At 39.6% G+C, this 20,801-nt stretch overlaps 1 protein-coding gene across 1 annotated transcript; it reads right to left on the bottom strand.

The window, feature by feature from the left end:
• Window positions 1-11,991: 11,991 nt before the first annotated feature.
• LOC111667128 (chymotrypsin-like protease CTRL-1) lies at window positions 11,992-18,289 on the bottom strand. The gene is made up of 6 exons (XM_023422721.2): window positions 18,195-18,289; window positions 17,000-17,020; window positions 16,542-16,704; window positions 15,137-15,402; window positions 14,753-14,892; window positions 11,992-12,824 (listed from the first exon to the last, which is right to left on the bottom strand). Exons 1-6 carry the CDS (start codon window positions 18,250-18,252, stop codon window positions 12,462-12,464), a joined length of 1,011 nt encoding a protein of 336 aa, XP_023278489.1. The 5' UTR covers window positions 18,253-18,289; the 3' UTR covers window positions 11,992-12,461.
• Window positions 18,290-20,801: the final 2,512 nt, after the last annotated feature.

The raw sequence follows: 20,801 nt of genomic DNA, 5'->3' as shown, positions 1-20,801 counted from the left end.
GTGCAAATGTGTTTTTAATGTGTGGATGTACTGAGACTCATATAAGAAAGGAAAAAAAAAAAAAAGAAAGATCCAAGTCTTTATATCCTTGTATTATTAAAGAGAAGGGCCATGTGCAGAATACCTTTCATATCCTTTAAGAGTGTGCTGAGCCACAGAGCAGATCTCAGCCTTCAGTCTGACTGAAAGAAAGAGATTGCAGACACAAGAACACTTGTGGTAACCTGGTCCAGGAATAAGATTATGATTGTAATCAGTGCATGTAGATACATTTCCTCCAAGTACACATACTTGGCAGAACCACTTTAGGACACAAGGTGGATCATTTAGACAATAGCGTGCATTTACAAATGTCCCTTTTCCTGTTTCATTATGACAATGTCAGGATCATAAAGAAATGGGTTTCCCAGTCTGGTGTGGAAGAACTTAACGGGCTTGAATGTAGCCGTGCATTTAACACCTTTGGACACTGAATGACTCAAATCCCTGCAGTCGGGCTCTAAAGTCTGGTGGATGTAATAAAGACCAGACGAGTGGCGGGTGTTACAGTGGCGTGTGCATGACATGTGTTTTATTTCCTGCCTCTCCTATCCGTTTCTTCCTTGCTCTTCCCGTTCCCTTCCATCCTCAGCTTTGTTCCCAAATGTTCCCCTTCCTGTTTCCGCTATCTTTCACCACATTTGTTCAGTAAGACTTTCTCAGAAGTTTCCATCCACAGCCAGCTGTCAGATCTGCCTGGATTTGGGACATGAAAGCTCAAAGCATCAAACAGTTTTAGATATCAATCTTCCTGACTGATGAGGTCGGACGCCACCGAACCTTCGGGGCTCTGTGGGAAACAGCTTGACTGAAATCTGACCTGCTTGTTTGTTGATAATCTTTCAACCAACAAACAAAAATTTTGTCTCTGAATTGTCTCGGTTTAGACACTGAGGTCTGTGGATTTTAGGCAGCACCTAGGAAAATGAAAGGAACATCAGAAGGTGACTGCAAAACATTTGCTTGATGCATGAAAAGATTTCATTTGCACGTTGGGTGATGGGCTGGATGAAGAAAGCAATGATGCAATGCCATGGACGAGAGATGCAAATAGCAAATTTGCGCATGTGGCTGAGGCAAGAATTACACGTAATCTGATAAAACAACAGGAGGATGGTGTTTTCTGACCTCACTGCGGGTTCACCTCTATACACTCCCTTCTTTCCCCTGAACCTTTCGTTTCCCTGCAGTTCTGGTCTGTCTTATTTAATCCTCTTCTCACTTTTTCTGGAAACCAGGTCCCAAAACTACTGAGCCGTATCAACACCAAACATGTTATAAATAAATCATAGTTTCTCAAACAGCTGAGGTGTATGGCAGAAAGCGAGGTTTAGTGAAAACTGCGTTTCCCCTCATCCCAGGGTTAACAGACTCAGGGTTTCAAGAAGTAACGCAAACTCTGGGCTCGCTGGCAGCTTTTCTTTAACAAACCCTGAGTTTCTCCTGGTGTCCTCCCTCCTGCTGAGGCTAAAGCAGCTGTCAGACATGGAGTGATCTTTCCTCGTTTGCCTGGTTGAAGCTGAAGCCAATTTAATTCACATAGCCTTACATCGAGAGAGGGTTTTGAGACCCCCGATTAGATGTGCCGTTATTCCCTGATGACTACCTAATCGAACGTTACGGTTTTTCGTCACACTCTTATTATTTATGTTTACAGCATAAACAGCATTCTTCAGCCTTACATTGGTTATATTACGTGCTGCGGACATGCTCTCAAATCAAAGCCGGTTCTTTGCATTGCTCTGTTTTTTTGTTGTTGTTTTTTTGTAGTGTTCCCTGGGCACAAGGACTATCAAAGATATAGTTGTACTTCTCCCTGCTCTTCTTTGTCCTCCTGACTCCTGGACCCCCACTTCCTCTTAAACATCCTATGAAGTAAAAATACACAACTGACTGTACAACAACAACTGTACAATAACTCACCCGACATTTCAATCTTCAAACTTTTCTGTGCAATACCCCGGGTGATTACACAACTGTTGTATATTATTCAAATATTATTCACACCGACTTATATAGGGTAGGATGATGCACATATTTTTTACACATTTTTTCTTTTTTCTATTTCCATATATATTCTTGTAGTATACTATACATATTTTTACATACTTTTATTCTTCTTATTCCCTTTTCTTTCTTATAATTTCTCTATGCCAGAGAAACAAAAACAATTTCCCCTCAGTGATCAATAAAGAATATCTGATTCTGATAAGGTGAGGGCAAACCTTAGAGCTAATTTCATTTGACAGCCCACCTGTGTAATGTTACCTCCATCCTCTCTGACTGAGGCTGATGCCTGATTGATTGTGATCGTGATTTCCTATACTACACAAGCAAAAGACAGCAGTAGTAAGGATGAGATGATCTTCTGTCTGGGTTTTAAACCCAAACAAATGGTTTTAAGCTCGTAAAACAACACCTAAATAGCATTGACGAAAAAACAAAATGAATGAACTGCTTCAAAATTGAATGATAGCAATTAAAGATTTCAAGCTAGCTTCCTGTTCCCCCCCCAAAGCAAAAACCTAGCAAGCCCATGTCACTGTAACTCCACTTATGTGACTGCTTGACTTGAAAAAGTCAAATCTTCTTCTGCCTTGTCTTTGTATGTCTCTGTGTGTGTGTCCTCGTATCTTGCGTAAAACAAAAGTAACAATGAGGATGTTGAACAATGTCAAATTTATTCGATTTTGCTAGCAAAGGCTAATGCAAGCACGTACCAGTGCTATTAAGCTAGCCAACATTACGGTGACTGGACGTCCAGGTTTGTTTGGTGTTGTCCCAGTTCTAAACAAACATCCGTAAAACACTAAAATGTCCCAGTTTTCGTCACACACGCATGTAACTCAGAGTGAACATACTCAAAGATGATCGAACTCTGACATTCGTTATTTACTTATAATACGTTCTTGCATGGAAACAAAAATGTTGCAAAACCGTGGATCTAAAACTAAAATCAACTGAAGATTTTTTTGTTTGGTTGCAGCTAATACATATATTGAAAAACACACACTCACTGCAGCGCTATCATTAGAAACTGTTGTCACTCTGAGGCAGCCGTTGCCGCTGTGTGTGTTTGTGTTCGTTCATGTGGCAGAGAGAGCAACAATCAGCCAGACAAATGATGCAGGAAGAACAGTGCGTATGGAAAACAATCTGCGTGGATTAGCAGAAACACACACACTCGGATGCGGAAACAAGCCCGCAGTGCTCGTCTTTGTCTAATGAGCTACAGACAAACACATACTGAGTGTGATTAGACTCGCTGTGATTAGATGTGTACAGAGCTGCGAGGGAAACCAACCGCACAACTGACAAGAGCCTGGTGTTCTGCTGACGCTGCCGTGCTGACTTCTTCTGAGAGAGTGTAACCACAGACGTAAACAACCAACGAATGGCTTTGTCAGAGGATACAGTGTGCACAGGTGCTACTTTAGTACAGTTCGACTTTACATCAAGTTTAGGTGAACCTTCAAAACAAAGAATAACAACAGTATATTTTCTGGAAATTAGACTCATAAACTAAAGCTGCATAAAGATGATCCACCCTGAGAGTGCAGTGCTGCTGGTGAGGAGCCAGCAGGTGGCTGATGAACACAGCAATGTGACAATCATGAGAGGGGCTTTTTAGTAAGTAGAAATGATGATGAGTCTGTAGAATAAAGATATAAGAGATAGTAGAAACTCACAAAGAGGAAAACAAAGATAAAGGCTTGTCCATACTGAAGTAATATATGATAATAACTTTAAATTTTTCAATTCTTTGCACCATCAATATTTATAACTGATACATTTTCCCTGTAGTTACAATTGTAACAAATTACATTCTCCTTTCCAGGAACCAGTAACTTCTCCATTAGTTCATTTCTATTGAAATATATAAATATAGGACCTGAAAAATGATGTTAGTTTTTGCACTGTTGAAGTGACACCACAGAGTTACTCTGAACAAACAATGTTTTATTGCAAAGCATCCAATAGTATGTAACAACAAGGAGCTGGACGTTCCCAGAAAACTCAAAATAATAAAGCTCAGGATAGTCATTGCCCGAGGTCTTCCCCCCAAAAACAGTGTGAAACTACACTAAGTAAAACAATGTCTGGAAACAGGACTACTGGCCCAACGTAAATCAGAGGTAAAATAGCTGCAACGTATGAAGCAAAGACAGGAGAGATGACAAAAAAGGGTAGGTGCGTGCAAGGGTGAGTGCAGTTAAATTAAATTCTACATTTGATGGTAAAGTAAAATAATACATTTGGATTTTAAGTTTATTTAGAAAATGTCTCCTGAACAAAGACGGTGATGGGATAGTTACAGATTACTTGAATCGTCCAGCTAAACTCACACATAACATCCCCAATCTAAACGTTTGCTGTGGGGAGTGACAAGCTCAGTGTCTTCTTGTCTCATATCAATAAACTTTTCTAAATAGATATACATTTATAAAATATTTGTATTGTATGCAGACTCTTTAGTTTACACTCTTTTCATAATAGCTTGCTACGTTCCATCAGAATTAGCATGCTATTTGTAGTAGTGCAACTTGAACTCTGCTAAACCCTCTCATCTGTCATTTTGAGATTTAATAAGGAGATATATCTCATTAACAGCTTGTCTCAGTTTTCCATTTAACATCAATGGATTTCTCTATTCCCCTTCAGGCTAGGTCGAATTATTCAAGAGTCCTTTACCCTGAAGAGATTAGTGGGGCAACTAATCAGCATGAACAAATAATGAAAATTAAGCCTTGGTGTCTCAATATAATTAACACGACTGATAACACAATCTGTTATTGTCAGATGCCTGTTTTGGGACCCAGTTTTGACGTGATAATGGAGGCAATAAAACAAAGGTGTTGTAGGATGTATGTGTACATATGCGTTTGTCCCGATCAGTGTGTTATCAGAACTCCACTGTAAATATCCCACGCTGCAGCTATTCATGTGCAACCATCTGGACAGTTTTGTTATCTGGTGTGCGTCCCTATAGTTAAGAGTGGAATTGAGGCAAAGTTAGTAATGTTCAAGAGGATATTTTAGGGAATAAATGAGGGATTATCAAGCCTGTCGTTTAAATCCTTAGAAAGAAATAAAAAATAAAAAAAGGAAATGACAGGAAGCCAGACACTGCAGAGAAGGGACAGACGAGACCGACAGTTTTAAGGACGAGCTAAATCCGTCGAGAAGAACAACCTTCGCTGGAGAGGAACAAGACGATAGATGGAGGAGAAGATTACAAGATGAAGACGAGGGATGAATGATGGAGAAGAAAGCGCTAAATCCCTAATCCAGAATTTAATTTCCCACTTAAGATGATATTCATATAGATACATTCAGGCAGACATCAGCTGCTTAGCGTGAAATGAGGTAGAAAGTCAAACCTAATGTGGGATGATGGGAGCAGCTCGTAATGAGCGTTAAGAAGGAATTTACCAGCCTTACGGGTGAAGAGTCGTGATGTAAGTGAAATTCACAGGTTCAAAGGGAAAGGTTTGATTTAAAGTGTCAAAGGCAGTTTGTGTTTTAGCTTCAAACTGTTTGAGCATGTCCTCCAGGAAACATTGTACGTGAAGAGGAACTTCTGCTTTAATATAAATTATTCATCAGTTTTAACATGATGAATTTAAAGCCGCACCAGTTAATATGACCATGGTGAAACAGCAAACAACATAGACATAGCATTTAGCAGCTAAACTTGACAGTGACCAAACCAGGATGTAAAACATTTGTTGGGTGGCCAGAAAAATGACTCTTAATTACCCTTAATGTTGTTACGAGTTTACTGGAGAGGCTGTTTATAAATGTCTTCAAACTAAACTTTGATTAAACTTTCAACAACAGGATTTTGTGCCGCTTGGAAGGTACCTGTCGTGAGTTTACAAAACATCTCAAAAACATTAAATAAGGAATTATATTAAACTGACTTATGAATACATCTGTAAAAAAAAAAAAAAAAGGAAAAATGAGAAATATTATCTAAACTTTAGATAAAGTCTAACATGGGTAAATAAATGAAGATGAAATGAAATGTATATATATATTTAGATTGCGGTATATTTGTGATAACGCCACATGTTTTGATCGAAGAGCAGGACAAAATAATAATATTCAACTTGAGCAGAATATAGTTAATGTTGGGAACTTTACAGATCAGATTTGGAAGAAAAATCCACACTAATTAATTTCTTTTGTATTCCTTAAAATCGTCCCTCTTTGCAGTCTTTTCTCTTGTCGAACTAAACTTCCAGGAATATGAGACGAATTGCAGAAATATCTGGTGCTCAACAACGTCCAGCCCGTCTTTCTTCAGCCAAATTGAAACCAACCCACTTCCTGCTGATGCAGGTCTGTTTGATAATGAAGATGATCAAATTTCTAGCCGAATGACCCACATGAACTGAACTGCACAGTGGCGAGCGAGACGGGTATTAATTTGATGGAAGAGGAGGAGAGATAAAGTAAAGCCAAGAAATGGGGAATGGGGAGGAAAAAGGGCAGAGTAGAAATAAGAAAATTGATAGGTAGATCAAGTGGAAAAGTGGCAAGGAAAATGAGGTAGTAGAATTTGTAATTTAAAAGGAGGGAGAAACAGAAAAGTAGGAGGGAGAAAGGTGGGTGGAAACGTAATAGGATAGATAATAAGACATAGAAGAAGAAAAATTATTATTAGAGAGAAAAACCAAATGTATAGGCACAGGATTGATAGATTAGAAGGAGTAGCGGTCACGTCTCGTCCAGCGTCAGGTTCTGTGTTCTTGATTTGACATTTTTCTCGCTTTACTTCCTGTTTTATTTCCCGGGCCTCCCTCGTGTATGTAGTCTGTGTGTGTATTTAGTTCCCTTTGCCATTTTGTCTTCGTCCCTAAAGTCAAGCATTGGAGAATTTTCCGGTTGTTTAGTGTTCCTGTTTATTTTTTAGATCTCTGCTCATGTTTTTGACTTTGTCCCCACCGAATCCCTTTTCGGACTGTTTTCCTCACTGACTGCCTTTTTGTGTATCCCGAGTAAACTCTTTCAATCTGGTTCCTGAACTGTCTTTGCACTGGAGTCCTCCAGCTCTCTGTACCAGCTTTAACAGCTTTATTGTTGCTGTTCTTGCACTTTACTCTCCTCCACCTACCTAGGCCACCCCCTCCTCCCCCTCTCTCATCATTACTTTATGAACTACCTTATCAGTATCTCGCCCAGTGGAGGAGAATGACTCATTCCTACAATTATGCTTTTATCAACAGGACAAACAACCTTTTCTTTTGTGCCTCCTCGTTTCAATAAAGTAGGAAAAATGTTAAAGAAGACGTCATTTTATAGACTTTTTAGAAAACCTTTTTTTTAATCCTTTTATTCAGTCTACCCCAAACACATCAATCACACATGAGAGGCAACAACGAGGAAAGAGCGTGTAGCATTTTAAAAAACATCTAGTTATAGATCACAGCTTAAAAAAAGAAAAAAAACATGAAGAGAGTGTGTTTGAAAAGCTCAGGTAAAGGTGAAACAGTTACAATAAGTATTCATGCATGAAGGGAGCTGTAGTTTTTTCCAATCCCATCAAAATAATTGTTGTTTAACATTGATTTAAAAATCACACAAAGGGCTCAGAAGTCTAATAGCAAGAGCTGTAGTAGATACTGTGTGTCCGTCTTTCTGAGAACGTTACGCTTCTACTTTTATCTTCTGTCTCTTGAGGTCTCATCAGATGAAATCTTTAAATCTTGAATGAAACTTGTAAACAGTGAAATTAGCCTCTGGTGCTTTGGTCTTATTTTGTAGTTTACATTGTGTATCCGGGTGAACTGAACAGCACCTTTAATATACCATGTCCCATAGTACTTGATGTGCCTTTGCCATCAGACCAATCATTATGTATGTCACATTATCATTCTTATCATTACATTGGTAGTTTTTAAGTTGTTAATGTAACTTGAGTTCACACAGCACATGTGCACGTGGCAGAAACCTGGCTCAGATCAATCAATGACAGAAGCTCAACGAGCGACTGCACCGAAACAAAGGCGATTAAACGGCTGATTGGCAAAATCAGCCTCCTCCTGCGAGAAGGTCGTGCATGCTGCTGAGTTTCATGCAGCTTCAAGTAGAAACACAAAATAAAAGTTCAAACAGACAAAAGCTGCGTTGAGTCAGTGCGGCACTATGGAGCCAAACATCGCTGTCGTCCCTTTACTACACTGCTGATGCTTTCCTGTAGATAAAGAGTTCAGTGAAGGGAGAGAGAGGGTGAGGGAATGACACAGAGTTAAGGGATGAAGTGTGTGTGTGTGTGTGTGTGTGTGTGTGTGTGTGTGTGTGTGTGTGTGTGTGTGTGTGTGTGTAGCCCCATTCTGAATATATATGAGTGTTGTTTGCTTAAAGTTTTCAGATACAGTAAAACTTTTACCTTGCTCACCTCACTGTGAAGACAATATGCATCCATATTATTTATAACCATCAACAAGGCAACCTTGGTGGATTAAATGCATTTAGGTGTGTGTGTGTGTGTGTGTGTGTGTGTGTGTGTGTGTGTGTGTGTGTGTGTGTGTGAGACACTTATTGTCGCTGCACCAGACAATAGTCAATTCAGAACTATATAGCTGAGGCTGCAAAGAGGAAGATTAAAGCAATTTACTCTTGTGCCTCTCAAACACTCTTGTCTCTCTCTCTCTCACTCTCTCTTTCTCTCTCTCTCTCTCTCTCTCTCTCTCTCTCTCTCACACACACAAATGCTTCAAAGTCAACAGATGCTGACTTCAGTGATATGAGACAAGAGACGAAGGCGGCAGAAAGGAGAACTCAGGCAACGAAAATAAAAGAAGAGAAGCAAAGATGGAGGCAAAGGAAAGATTGGATGAAAGAAAAGAAAAGAAACCACCACTCGCTCGCACATTCACACACACACACACACACACACACACACACACACACACACACACACACACACACACACACACACACACATCGGGCTGTAACAGTGACTCAGTGCTTAGTCATGCATTAAGGAGCCTTTTTTTTTCCTGCCCAGAAGGAAAGTGGGAAACTCAGAGGAACCTCATGCAAAAAGCAGCTGTCTATATTCAGTATTATATAGACTGCATGACAGCTGCTACTGTGGCTGTTACTGCTGCACACCCTACTACTCTTACTCCAGCTGATGCCTCTGCCTCCGCTGCTGCTGTCAGTCACATTGACCTGTTGCTGCTCTGACACTCGATCACAGTGTTACTGCTGCAGTTCTACAAACAGGCCACAGTATGTCTCTACTACTGTCACTGTGCTGCTAATAGTAGTTGGCTAGTTTAGTTTTTATTCTTGTGTCAAGTTGTGGCCCCCGGCTCTGAGACCATGGTGAATAAGGGAAGAGAGAAGTTAGTTTCTACCTCAGTAAGATAATTAAAATGGCACTTTCAACAAATAAGGCAGCAGATGGAACCAGCAGCAGGCTGACTAAAGAAATACTAAGTTACCTAAAACGAAAATCCTTAACTCTTAACAGAAGACAAGTAGGAACCTGCAACATGAAACTACATCCTTGTAATTTATATGTGTGTGCAACATTGCAGCTAAAAAGAGAAAAAGCACCAATTTCCCCCGAATTTCTCCAAGTGAGAGGCTAACTGTGTTTTTGTGTGTGAAATATAAACTGTGTTTGTACAAGACAAACAAAATGAAATTCGATGTACTACAACCGGCGCTGCTACCGTTTGGTACCAATACGTGCTTGAGGATTGATTTTTGACTTCTCATATTAGGCTTATGTAACAGTGATGAAGTTCAGCAGAAGCTCACTAACGAGCAGCGTCTGATCTAAACTTCACCGTGAGTCATTACGCATCAGCAGTGAGTCAGCACTGAGACAGAGCTGCAGCAACCTCTGCAGTGCACTGCTCTTTATAAGGGCCTGTTTTCTTAAAGTGATTATGTCTTTGGTATCTGTCCGTCCTGTTTTTGCACGGATGTGTGGATGACTATTAGTCTAACATCCTGTGTTTTTGTCCTGGTTTTGTCTGATATTTATCTGTATTTACTGGTGTTTTAACCCTCAGTCAATTGTGTTTTATTCCAATATTCACAGATTTTTTTTTTTAGTCCTGACTTTTTCCATTATTTGCTGGGGTTTTAACCTATTAAGAAATTGTTCCTGTCATCCTGTGTCTCAGTTGTGTTTTTTGTCTAGTGTTGACTGGTATTTCAGCCCTGTTTTATGCCATTGTTTGCTGGGGTTTTGACCTTTATGTGGACTGATCCACCTCATTTTTCCGGTGCGACCACATTTTTATGTAACATGCATACCTCTGCACTGATGGCATTCACTGCCACTCACGCACACTTGTTCTCTTTTTGGAAACACAACTACTAAGGCAGAAATATCTTGTCTATTAAGAACTTTTTTCCATTCAAAGCAATTGTTCCTGTCATCATTCCTTCTTTCATGCTGCACAGGTTAATTGTGTGGGTATTTTTCTTCTGTGGTGAATAGACACTATGTCATTATGTGCAATCATTTGTGCTAAGTTTCTCTTGAATCTTTCATAAACATTTGGATGTACACAGCGAACGTTTGAGAGAAAACTGTCACATGCAGCCTCTGCAGTGTCTGTCATTCACTCTATTATCCGTCATCTTCTTGTTCAGTCCAGTTTTCTGCTGTTTTCTCAGAAGCATAATGTCGATGGCTCAATAGTAATAATAATGACAACATTTCAGCGCATTGTTTGTTTAAATGCCACTTAGTCACAGATTTTTCTCATTTAATAGGCTTTTCTTGTCTGCATTTCTTACAAGGTTGCTGTTATTATTTTTTCTTTTGCTTTTTACACTAATGCAATGAAAATAAAAACATTCAACAATCTTCTTTTTTTTTAACATGGTGAAAAATATATTGCAGCTACGTATTCTTTTTGTCCCATTTTCTCTTCTCTGAGCTTTCAATGTTCATAAAGTACACATAACAAAAAAGCAAATCAGACATATTAAGTACAGAGCCGTTAAAAAAGGTGCTCGAAAGTAATAAAAATGCACAATAACAGGGACGTTATTTTAATAATCTTTCTCTCCTAAGCCTGCTGGTAAAAACAAGTTTCAGTACAATCAAAATGATTAATGTGGCTAACCAAGACAGAGAAAGTGAGAGGAGAAACAGAAACAAACTGCTTGGACATCAGGGAACGAAGTGAACTTTACTCTCAGGAGGGTGTCTCTCACCCCAGAGTCAGATTTGTCAGGTCATTTTTGTTTTTGCTCATCTTTGTTTTGTTCTCCGTGAGTTACACTATGAGAAAAGTCCACCACTGAGGCTGAAGTAATAAAACACCATCACAGCCGCAGAATAACAATTCGACTGCTTGTGTTGCCTCGGGCTGCTCGCTGCTTTGTTTTCTGATCAGCCATCCGGAACGTGTGTGTGTGTGTGTGTGTGTGTGTGTGTGTGTGTGTGTGTGTGTGTGTCATAGATCACAGTGTCCTTCATTTGTGAGATATTTAAAAATTTAAACTTAAAAAATGCAAGGAAATGATAAATACGCTCCATTTGGCCCAATTAGGTCTCACTTCAGAGGGAGTTTGTGAACCTTGACGGGGACTGAAGGACAACGTGATGCACACAGCTACACGGGAAAACACTTGCACACACAAACGTACGTAACGGACGCTCAAACACACTCATGGAATCAGTGCATTTAATTGTTTTTTATTGCATTTAATTCTGCAGGCCAGGGGAGATGAGTCCCATTTCCCTGGCAGGTTAACAGGCGTGTGTGTGTTTATTTGTGACCATGTGTAATCCTTTTCTGAGGAGCTCTATTGGAAAGGACAGGATGCGTTTCGGGTTTAGTCAACCAACTAATGTGGGGACTTTTCACCTTGAAGACATTAGGTTTTAATCCAGTGGTCTTGCCAAATTTTCTGTGTCGTGATGCATGTGTTCTGGGAAAATGAGAGTTCAAAAATTGAGTGTCCAAGTGTGTTAATTAACTTTATTTGAGTGAAAAATTGCAATAATAATTATAATAATGATAATAAAAAGTTGCTCAGTGTCAACCCCACTGCAGTTCCCCCTACTGGTTTCACCTCATCTTTTACCTTGTTGTCATTGTTTTACAATCTGCAGCTTTATTGTTTTGGGTCAAAACCTCATTGCTTTCATCAACCCTGTATCAAGATACAGCTGTTTTCAACAAAAAAAGAAAGAAAGCTCTGACAAACCCTCTTTAAGCTGCCTGCCCTGTACCAAATCATTACATAAGAATATATATTTCTAACATAAAATTTTATCGAAGACAAAACCAGTCAAGTAATCCCATTTGTGATTATAAGTGCTTCATTATTGTGTTAAAAATGTTTTTGTACTGTTACAATAAGAAGAGCCCTCGTGGCCAAACAGTGAATTAGATATGTGGGCACAGGAATCTTAAATTGCACATAGTTTCACATTATGCAAAACCAACCAGTACATAGAGCGACAGAAAAAGGGCAAAGAGTGAGGTGAAGTGAGCCATCACATTTTCACCACCCCCAAATATGCTCTCATCATCTGTGGTGGTTCTGAAGGGTGGTGGTGTTGGTCGAGGTGTTGGACAGGTGAAGTTGGAGTCGGAGTCCTCTCCTTCAGAGGTGAAGGTAACAAAGCTTGGTTTGTCGCTGCTGGTGACGTTCTTGATCCACTCCTCGTACTGGGACACTCGGGCATAGGCTCCGGGGGATTTAGGCCGGGCGCAGCCTAAACCAAAACTCACAACTCCACTCTGGATCCACCTTGGACCCTCTTTGCTCATCAATGGGCCCCCTGAATCTCCCTGTGGAAAGAAATGAATGATAGTTGTTGAGGCGGAAGCATTCAGCCCAGTAGCGGCGCCAGGATTTTGTGAAAGGGTGGGCCTACAGAAAAATGGATGGGCCAATAAAAAAAAGGAAAAACACAGCACCGCGCTGCAACCTGCAACAGCTTCCGTGACTCTGCACCTGAGTGGCTCCTGTGTCGCTGCCCTCAGCTCAGTGCTGAACTGGACAAAGACCTATAACTCAACAGACATTTCTCTCTCTTATTGACTACACAAAACATATCCAAACGGAAATATATCTTTGGAGGTTTTGTCTCTCTCCATTTATTTAACCAACCAAGCTACAATGTTACAACATACCGGTACTCAGATCAAACAGGAGAGAGAGAGAGAGACATGCTGACATGACTGTGAGGGGATGCATGAAGGGGGAGGAGGGGGAAGAGGAAGAGGAGGATTAGCGTTGCTTTGGGAGCGGGGCCGGACAGCTGAACTCAAGTCAAAATCAAGTGGAGTTTCCTCCTGCTCAACACGGCGTCTTTTGTTAAAAAAACCAAGTAAGCTGCTCTGTTTCACCATCTTAAACTCCGTCTTTCTTTTTTCTCTTTACCTGTAACGTTACACATTTCTTTCTTCCTGACTGTTTGCGCGCAAACTAACTCATTCATTTCATTCGGGTCACATGCTGATAACGCAGCCTGGGGGCGGGAACTCACGTATGCTAGAAAGCTGCTGATTGACTGAGAAGTTAGCTTCACATGAGCTCAGCTAAAACTGGCAATTAGATGAACATTTTAATCCCCAAAACATATTCTTCTGATTGGCTTGAATGGGTGGGCCTGGCTCAAAATGGGTGGGCCCGGGCCCACCCGGGCCCATTGCTGGCGCCGCCTATGATTCCGCCTGCCAACGCATGAATCCCGCAATACTGTTTGGTGGGAAGCTAGCTCTATAGCTCTATGATGTGTGTAGCTTAGCTTAGCGCAAAGACTGGAAGCAAGGGGAAGCGGTTAGCCTACGTCAAAGGCAGCGGAAAAAAAGTTTTCCAGCATCTCTGACACTGTCTTATATACATGGCGTACCTTGTTAGCTAGCTAGCTAATCACACTTCCAAGAGGCAGCTACCATCTGATCAGAGTTAGTTAGTGAGAGTGTTAGTCAGGAAACTACAATCATTACATGTTTCTGTCTAAACATGTTAAATACACACATACAATATATTAATAAGGTGACTTTGGACCCTTTTGTTAGTTAGCTTTTTCCAGCTGTTTTTCAATGCTAAGCTAGGCAGAACACCAGAGCTTCCTCTGTGTTGAACAGACAGAACTGATCTTTTTGTATAGTAAGTTAATGTGTTTTTTTAAAAGAAAATGTCAAAATATCAGAAAAATGACACAAAAACGAAATATATCTCCAATTAGCACAATTCTTTTCAGTAACATTATGTTGCTGCCATAAATTTTAGCTAACGTTAGCCGTTCTTGGTAGGAAAAAGTAACAGATATATTGAATAAAAATATCTACAAACAACAAAACAACTGAGACGAACCATGCTACTATGTAGGTATAAGGTAAGCTTAAACTGTGAATTAGGGCTGACATATGACTGTGGATTTTTCAAAAAGTCAAGTTCAAACAAGTTCAAACCCATGTAATGTTTAGTAAAATTTCTACTTCAGTGAGTGTAGGATGGACCACAAGGCAAATTACAGCAAACTGTCTGATACACTGATGTACTTTAAATTTAGAATTTAAACATTCACTTTTAAGGATTTGCCAGACTTTACAGTGGTTTCAATACATATCAAATACATATTTCCAGGATGCTTCTGCAAACTACCCTGCTTTGTCTCACCTCCATGTGAGGATATATTTCTCCGCTGGCAGCTAAAAAAACCCAAACACAAACATTGCATAACAAACATAGATAAAGGGGTGGTCACCTGACATGAATCTTTCCCTCCAGCTTTGAGCCCAGCACAGATCATGTTCTCGGTGATAGTAGATCTGTGGTAGCATTGGCACTCTTTGTTTCCCACTATTGGTATATTAACCTCCTGTAGGGTCTCGGATGTGGAAAAACCTTGGAGAGATTTTAAAGGGTAAGATTCAAATTAATGTGTGATAACAAAAATAACAGCTAAGAGCTTTGCAAGTAAGAAATATGAAAGTAAAAAATATATTTTGTGCAAAATTTTTTTCAAGCATTATTAGCATGTCACTACACATTGCATCTCTAGGCATCATGGCAAATCAGAACTCAGGAGAATCATTTAAGAATTATATGATGCAATGTTTTACTTTGGTTGTACAATCTGTTAGCTTACCATTTTCCATGAGATCACCCCAACCAGTGACCCAGCTGCTAGTCCCATTGTGGAAAGTGCTGTCTTCTGCGGCTAAGCAAATCGGCTGTATGTAGTTAGTAAAAGTCACAGGGGCCGACAGCTTCAGAAGACATATGTCGTTGTCGGAGGTCAGGGGATCGTAGGAAGGGTGGCAAGCGACCTGAGCAACTGTGCGTGACACTTCATTGACGTTTGGACCGGACTGGTTGTAGCGGCCCAGATAAACTGTTGTTTGCTCTTGAGACCTTGAAGGCAAAAAAATAAAGTAGTCATTTTAAAAAATTTTTTTTGATAGTTAGCTTTGTGTCAACTGAATAAGTGTTGATGCTTTAAGCCCCATGATCTTGATTCTCCGGCTGATAATACGCAACTAAATTAGGTGATGTTGCCAACGAGCATTGCCCGTCATAGGCCGAGGAAATAAATGCCGTGGACGGACATCTTTTATTTTTTGTCACATTTTTCAAAATATGTACTCTTCATCTACTTTTTAAGGTTGCTACTTCTCCCACCTGAAGTCAGGTGACCTTTTAACTTGCTGGCCACATTCTTCTCTGAAAGTTCAACAATTTAGGAAATACGGCAGCAGTAATGAGAAATAGTTCTGCACATAACCCACCATAAAACAGCTGTTGTTTTTTATATCTTTGCTTTTGTACAGATTAAACAAATGGGATATAATTTACTAAGTGAGTTTTACAGATACTGAACTTGGTGGGTTTTATTATCTTCAGATAGATCTAGGCTAGGTGGTTCCCTCTGTTTCCAAGATAAGCTGTTGACCTTTGCATCACTTTCAGTGGATCGACAGTACAGTGCTATCAACATTCTGATCTAGTTGAGATCTGATCACAACATATTCTGCTTTTTTTTTTTTGTTGTTATCCAGATAAGATAGATCACATGTTGGCACCAATGTACCACTGACCACCTAAGGGCCCAGAAGTCGTAGTCAGTTTATTCCTTTCTTTCCAAATAATTCCAAATATGTTCTTGCTTTGATTAAGACAGCCTTGAAACAGTTTGGAAGAACAGTAAGTCAAGGATAATTTGAAAATGATTTCGGTAAGTCTTGATAATAATTTTCCAGTTGTTATTGCGCTGTGTTTGATGTGTGGATACACCTGTGTCACAGGTGGAATGTGGATGGTGGAGATGCCTGTTGTGCACAGGAGCGTGTGAAGGATGGGGTTTTGACAAACGCCTTTTTAAAATATGTTTTCACTTCCTTGAGACGAGAGGTGAAAGTGGATTTCGCGTTGTATGATTATTAGGCTTACCCTGAAATATAAAGTATGAGTGAAGTATTATTTGAACATGGTTAGTTATGTATTGCCAGTCTATATGTCCTGCTGCAAGGAAACTTCCCACAGTAACTCCTCACCCGTCTACGCAGTGAGCAGCTGTCAGCACCCACTGGTTGTTGATCAGTGACCCCCCACAGAAGGGAGAGCCATCACTGTTCAAACTGGCCTGCCAGGGCCAGCTTCCTGGCACCGCATCTTGACCTCCCACAATTCTGGTGTTCAGAGGAGCGATGCCGCATCCTGACATTGGAGAATAAACAAGGATTAAACATGGTCAATATGCAACAGGTTCCCATACCTGGTTTACGCAACAGGTCTGTCTGCGCCTTTTGAAATTAGCCATTGTGACCAGGATTTAACCAGGACAATGGTGACAGATGACAAATGAGTTCTTATTCAACACAACACAGTACAGTACTTCGTTATTGCTGAGACGAGAGGTAAATACTGCTTATACTATCCATTTACTACTGTTGACTGCAGGTAACAAAACCTGCAACTTGAGGAGCGTGTAATGTTGTGCTTGGATGCTTACCAAAACTCTGTGATACACAACCTGAAATTCAAAAAGAGAGAAAGTTGTGTTAGGCGAACCTGTTCATGCTGAAGCAGATGATAACTTGCACCGATAACGGACAGAATGTCAATGAATTAAACTGTGGCCTTCTTTATCGTGGGCAGACTCCTCTAACATCCCAAGTTGTTCACATCGTGTACAGTATGTTTTGGTAAAAGCTAATAAACTATTGAAAATCGTTCTGGTGAACATGTAGCACAGTCGCACATAATGACACTAAACATAAAAAATCAAAAGGAGAGAAAATGCAAGTGCAAATACATTTGGAAGAAACATTTTAACACTAGTCTCCTCTTAATTTACGCAAAAAAACGACAACATTTTGAATATATTAATATTACCATGCCACAATGACCAAAACATATGTTGATATCCATGTAACTTGTAATACTACTCTTCTGTCCATGAATGTTCCATATAAAACGTCACTGTTTTGTTGCCGTATAAGGCCGTGAAACAGTAGGTCATATAGGGTTGATGCAAACATTTTTCAGTTCTGCACTTCCAAAGAATAAGTTATGATAAATATACCCAAATTAATTGCTGTACTTGTTTAATTGATCATTGTTTAAAATCGAGAAATAAATAAAAAAGTCAAAATTATTTGCTGAATATAGGACAAAAAAATGACAAAGCGTCAGTGTTAAAATACCTATTTATTTGTAGTGAAGATAACTGATTAACTTGAGTGTTTTTGATTCCATTAGAAAAATCAGTCACTCTGCTTTCACATAGTAGATATTTGTTAAATGATATTTCTTCTGTAGTTTTAAGAAACTAAATATCAGCCTACAATTCTGCTGCTTTGACGTGCTCAGGAGGATTTTCCCCTCATACAAAAAACTGTGAAAAACAATCTTTCTGATGAATTTTTTATTTTATTTTTTAAATCATTTTGAACACTGCAAAACTGCAGAGTGAGTCGTTGGTGTAACTTATTCATATTCCACATGGGCCCTTTCACCGTAACCAGATGGAAAAATGTTACCTAGTCTTTAATGTGCAACTTTTGTATTTTTATTTGAGCAGTTTTCGACCCAGGTGCCCATAAGTTGCATGACAGTCTCGTACTCCTTCCACCCTTGATGTGAGCCAAGTAATAAGGAAATCTATCTGTAATATTGTAAAGTAAAAATCAAGCCATCTTTCTTACCTTGGGAGAAGATTGTGATCATCACAGTTACACCACACAGAAGCTGCTGTAGAGCCATTTTTACTTTTGACTCCTTCACTTTGTCCTCAACATTAAATATATGATTCCTGGCGTGTAGATCCACCCACAGTGTCATACCATTGCACCATAATCACAACTGCTTCCCTTTTACCGACATCTGCACATAACATAACCAAAGATTAAAGAAGTATACACCCAGTCAAACATGTTTGTCTTGATGGTTGTGTTTGTCTGCTATGTGCATATAGCTGCACCTACGCTCTGTTTGCAGTTCATTAAGTTCACCGAGCTAAAACTAATGCAGTGTAACACAAGGTGAAATTCCACACACAAGTCTTCAGGATCATAATCTGAAAATCCTTTTCTACTTTCCAAAGAGAGAGAAGAGACAGCTGCTCATTAGCTTCAGTATTGTTAAAGGTAGCATGTCATTAGCAACCTCAAGGCTGTTGGATAATATTGGTTTTGTTAATGAGAGAGGCTAAAAGCTTCACGTCATACACACTTTCCTAGCTATTTCATATCATTACAAAGGTTTTAAAGGCAATTCATTTTTTCATTCAACAACTGAATGTTTTGTTAAGTAAAATCATTTCAAGGATTTAATTATAAAAATTCAGCTTTCCCTGTAGTGGAAATTATTGTAGTAAAGGCCATAATACATGTAACAGAAGGGAAAACTAACGTCAGTGAAGTTAACACAACAATGATTTAGGTATGGTTTGCTAACACTAGCTATTATTAGCCACCGTGAGCTAGTTTCGTATTGGAAATATTATTACTGCAAGTTTCCAGATTGTAAATAAAATTGTTCGCTTCGACTTTTCTGAAAAACTCTCATGTATCTGAATGACCACTTACAGCAGTAATACAGAAGTGCCTGAAACTCCTAAAAACAAATAAATATGGACACCTCATATCAGCCGAAGTCCACTGTGCAATATAATTAAACCCAAATGACTAAGACTATGACTAAAAATGCACCATTTCCCCCTGAAACTGAAATTTGAACATTGACTTTCAATTTTACCCGCAAATTAACCACAGATGATTCCAAACCACATTCACTCAGTCCCAAAGGGAGGCATTGCTTTTCAAGAAGACATTCATTGCTTCACTGTTTAATCTTTAATAAAACATTTTTCCATCAGAGGTAACACCTCTATTTGACTCAGAATTGAATTTACTGGAGAGGATTACACATTACTTCCTGGGATACAAGCTGTAAATTCAAGCCAGAATCACAAAGGCTGCATTTTTGGCACTGATATTATTATTTATAAGTAATTTGTTTGCTAGCTGAGCTCCGGGGGACTCATGTTTCCTTTGTATGAGCAACAAAAGATATGATCCAAGAGGAGTGAAGAAACAACATGTCAACAGCTTTTTTTCTCCGCTGTCCGAGGTATTATTTTTTTCTTCTCCATAGTTGTTTTTTATTACCTACATAATTAACAGGAACCCACTCTGCAGTCACCAAACAGCAGTGAAATGTCTCGATCTCTGCAGCGTGTGTGGACTTCTCAAGTAAAGAGCAGCGCACGTTGTCTGTTCAGCTTTATGGAGTGTGCACCGTGTGGTTGGACTCCATAAGCTTTTTTATTCTTAGAATGAAAAACTTCACAGTTAGAACAAACTGTTGTTGTAAAGATGGGACACCAAAGTCATCAATTAAAAGGTGACTTTAAACTGACTGATTGGTTTTATTTTGGCTGATTAAAGCTGTGGTTGGCCAGAACTCGCCCCTGAATTTAATATACAGTACACAGTAAGTACTGTCCTCCATTATATTTGATTGTGTGAATCGGTGTGAAATTTATGCTCTGCCTAGTGCCTTTTACAGGTTCCATCTACACGACTTCCTGCCGACAGTCCCACAATGCAATATGCTCCATTTTATAGATACAAAAAATCATAGTTGTGCAGCCTATAACCTGTCCCTGATGACGCTAAACGCTGATGAGTCATTCGGGTCCGAAATCTCAATGTAGAGTTTATTACAGAGGAAGCAGTGACTGAACGAACAGGGGAGTGATTCTGGACACAGCTTGTGTGTGTGTGTGTGAGTGTGTGTGTGAGTGTGTGTACTTTTGTTAGGATGTGACTTCCCCATAATATAAATCATTGAATTGAAAGGTAAGGCATTGGTTTAAGGCATGGTAGTGCTTGGGTCTCCAGGAAATGGATGCAAGTGAAGTGATAGATTGTGTGTGTGTATGTGTGAGACTGGTTGATTGACATCTCCATGACTCTCATGTTAACTCTCGTTATTGCTCTTATACTTTTACCGTTTTTATTAGTCAGACAGTCTCTGGTGACCTTAAGTATTTTGTCCCAGCTTTAGCCTGAGCAGAGATCTATTGACAGAATAAATCAAAAACAATTGTGCAGGGTGTGTGGGGCCTTTAAAATCCGTCAAACTAGAAACCTCACGGTGGTTTAAGCCTGAGACGAAACCTTTTAAAATGATTATTTCATTACCTGCTTGTGATGTACACAGGTAGATGATGTCACGTATTTACTTGTCACTTAAGGATGTGTTTGCCAACAATCTGATCTTTCTGCCTTTGTGTCTGTGAATTAGAG

Source organism: Seriola lalandi, unplaced genomic scaffold, assembly GCF_002814215.2.
Source record: "Seriola lalandi dorsalis isolate HSWRI2012SDOR001 ecotype SW California unplaced genomic scaffold, Sedor1 jcf7180002054684, whole genome shotgun sequence".
Taxonomy (NCBI): Eukaryota; Metazoa; Chordata; class Actinopteri; order Carangiformes; family Carangidae; genus Seriola; species Seriola lalandi.
The sequence above is the reverse complement of the archived record's forward strand: the minus strand, read 5'-3'. Positions and strand labels throughout refer to the sequence as shown.

Coding starts and splice junctions, on each gene's coding strand:
- LOC111667128 (XM_023422721.2), bottom strand. CDS start 18,252: ATGGCTCTACAGCAGCTTCTGTGTGGTGTAACTGTGATGATCACAATC. Junction 15,403..16,541: donor GCTGCTCACTGCGTAGACGG/GTGAGGAGTTAC, acceptor TTTGCCTTCAAG/GTCTCAAGAGCAAACAACAG. Junction 14,893..15,136: donor GGGTGATCTCATGGAAAATG/GTAAGCTAACAG, acceptor AATCTCTCCAAG/GTTTTTCCACATCCGAGACC.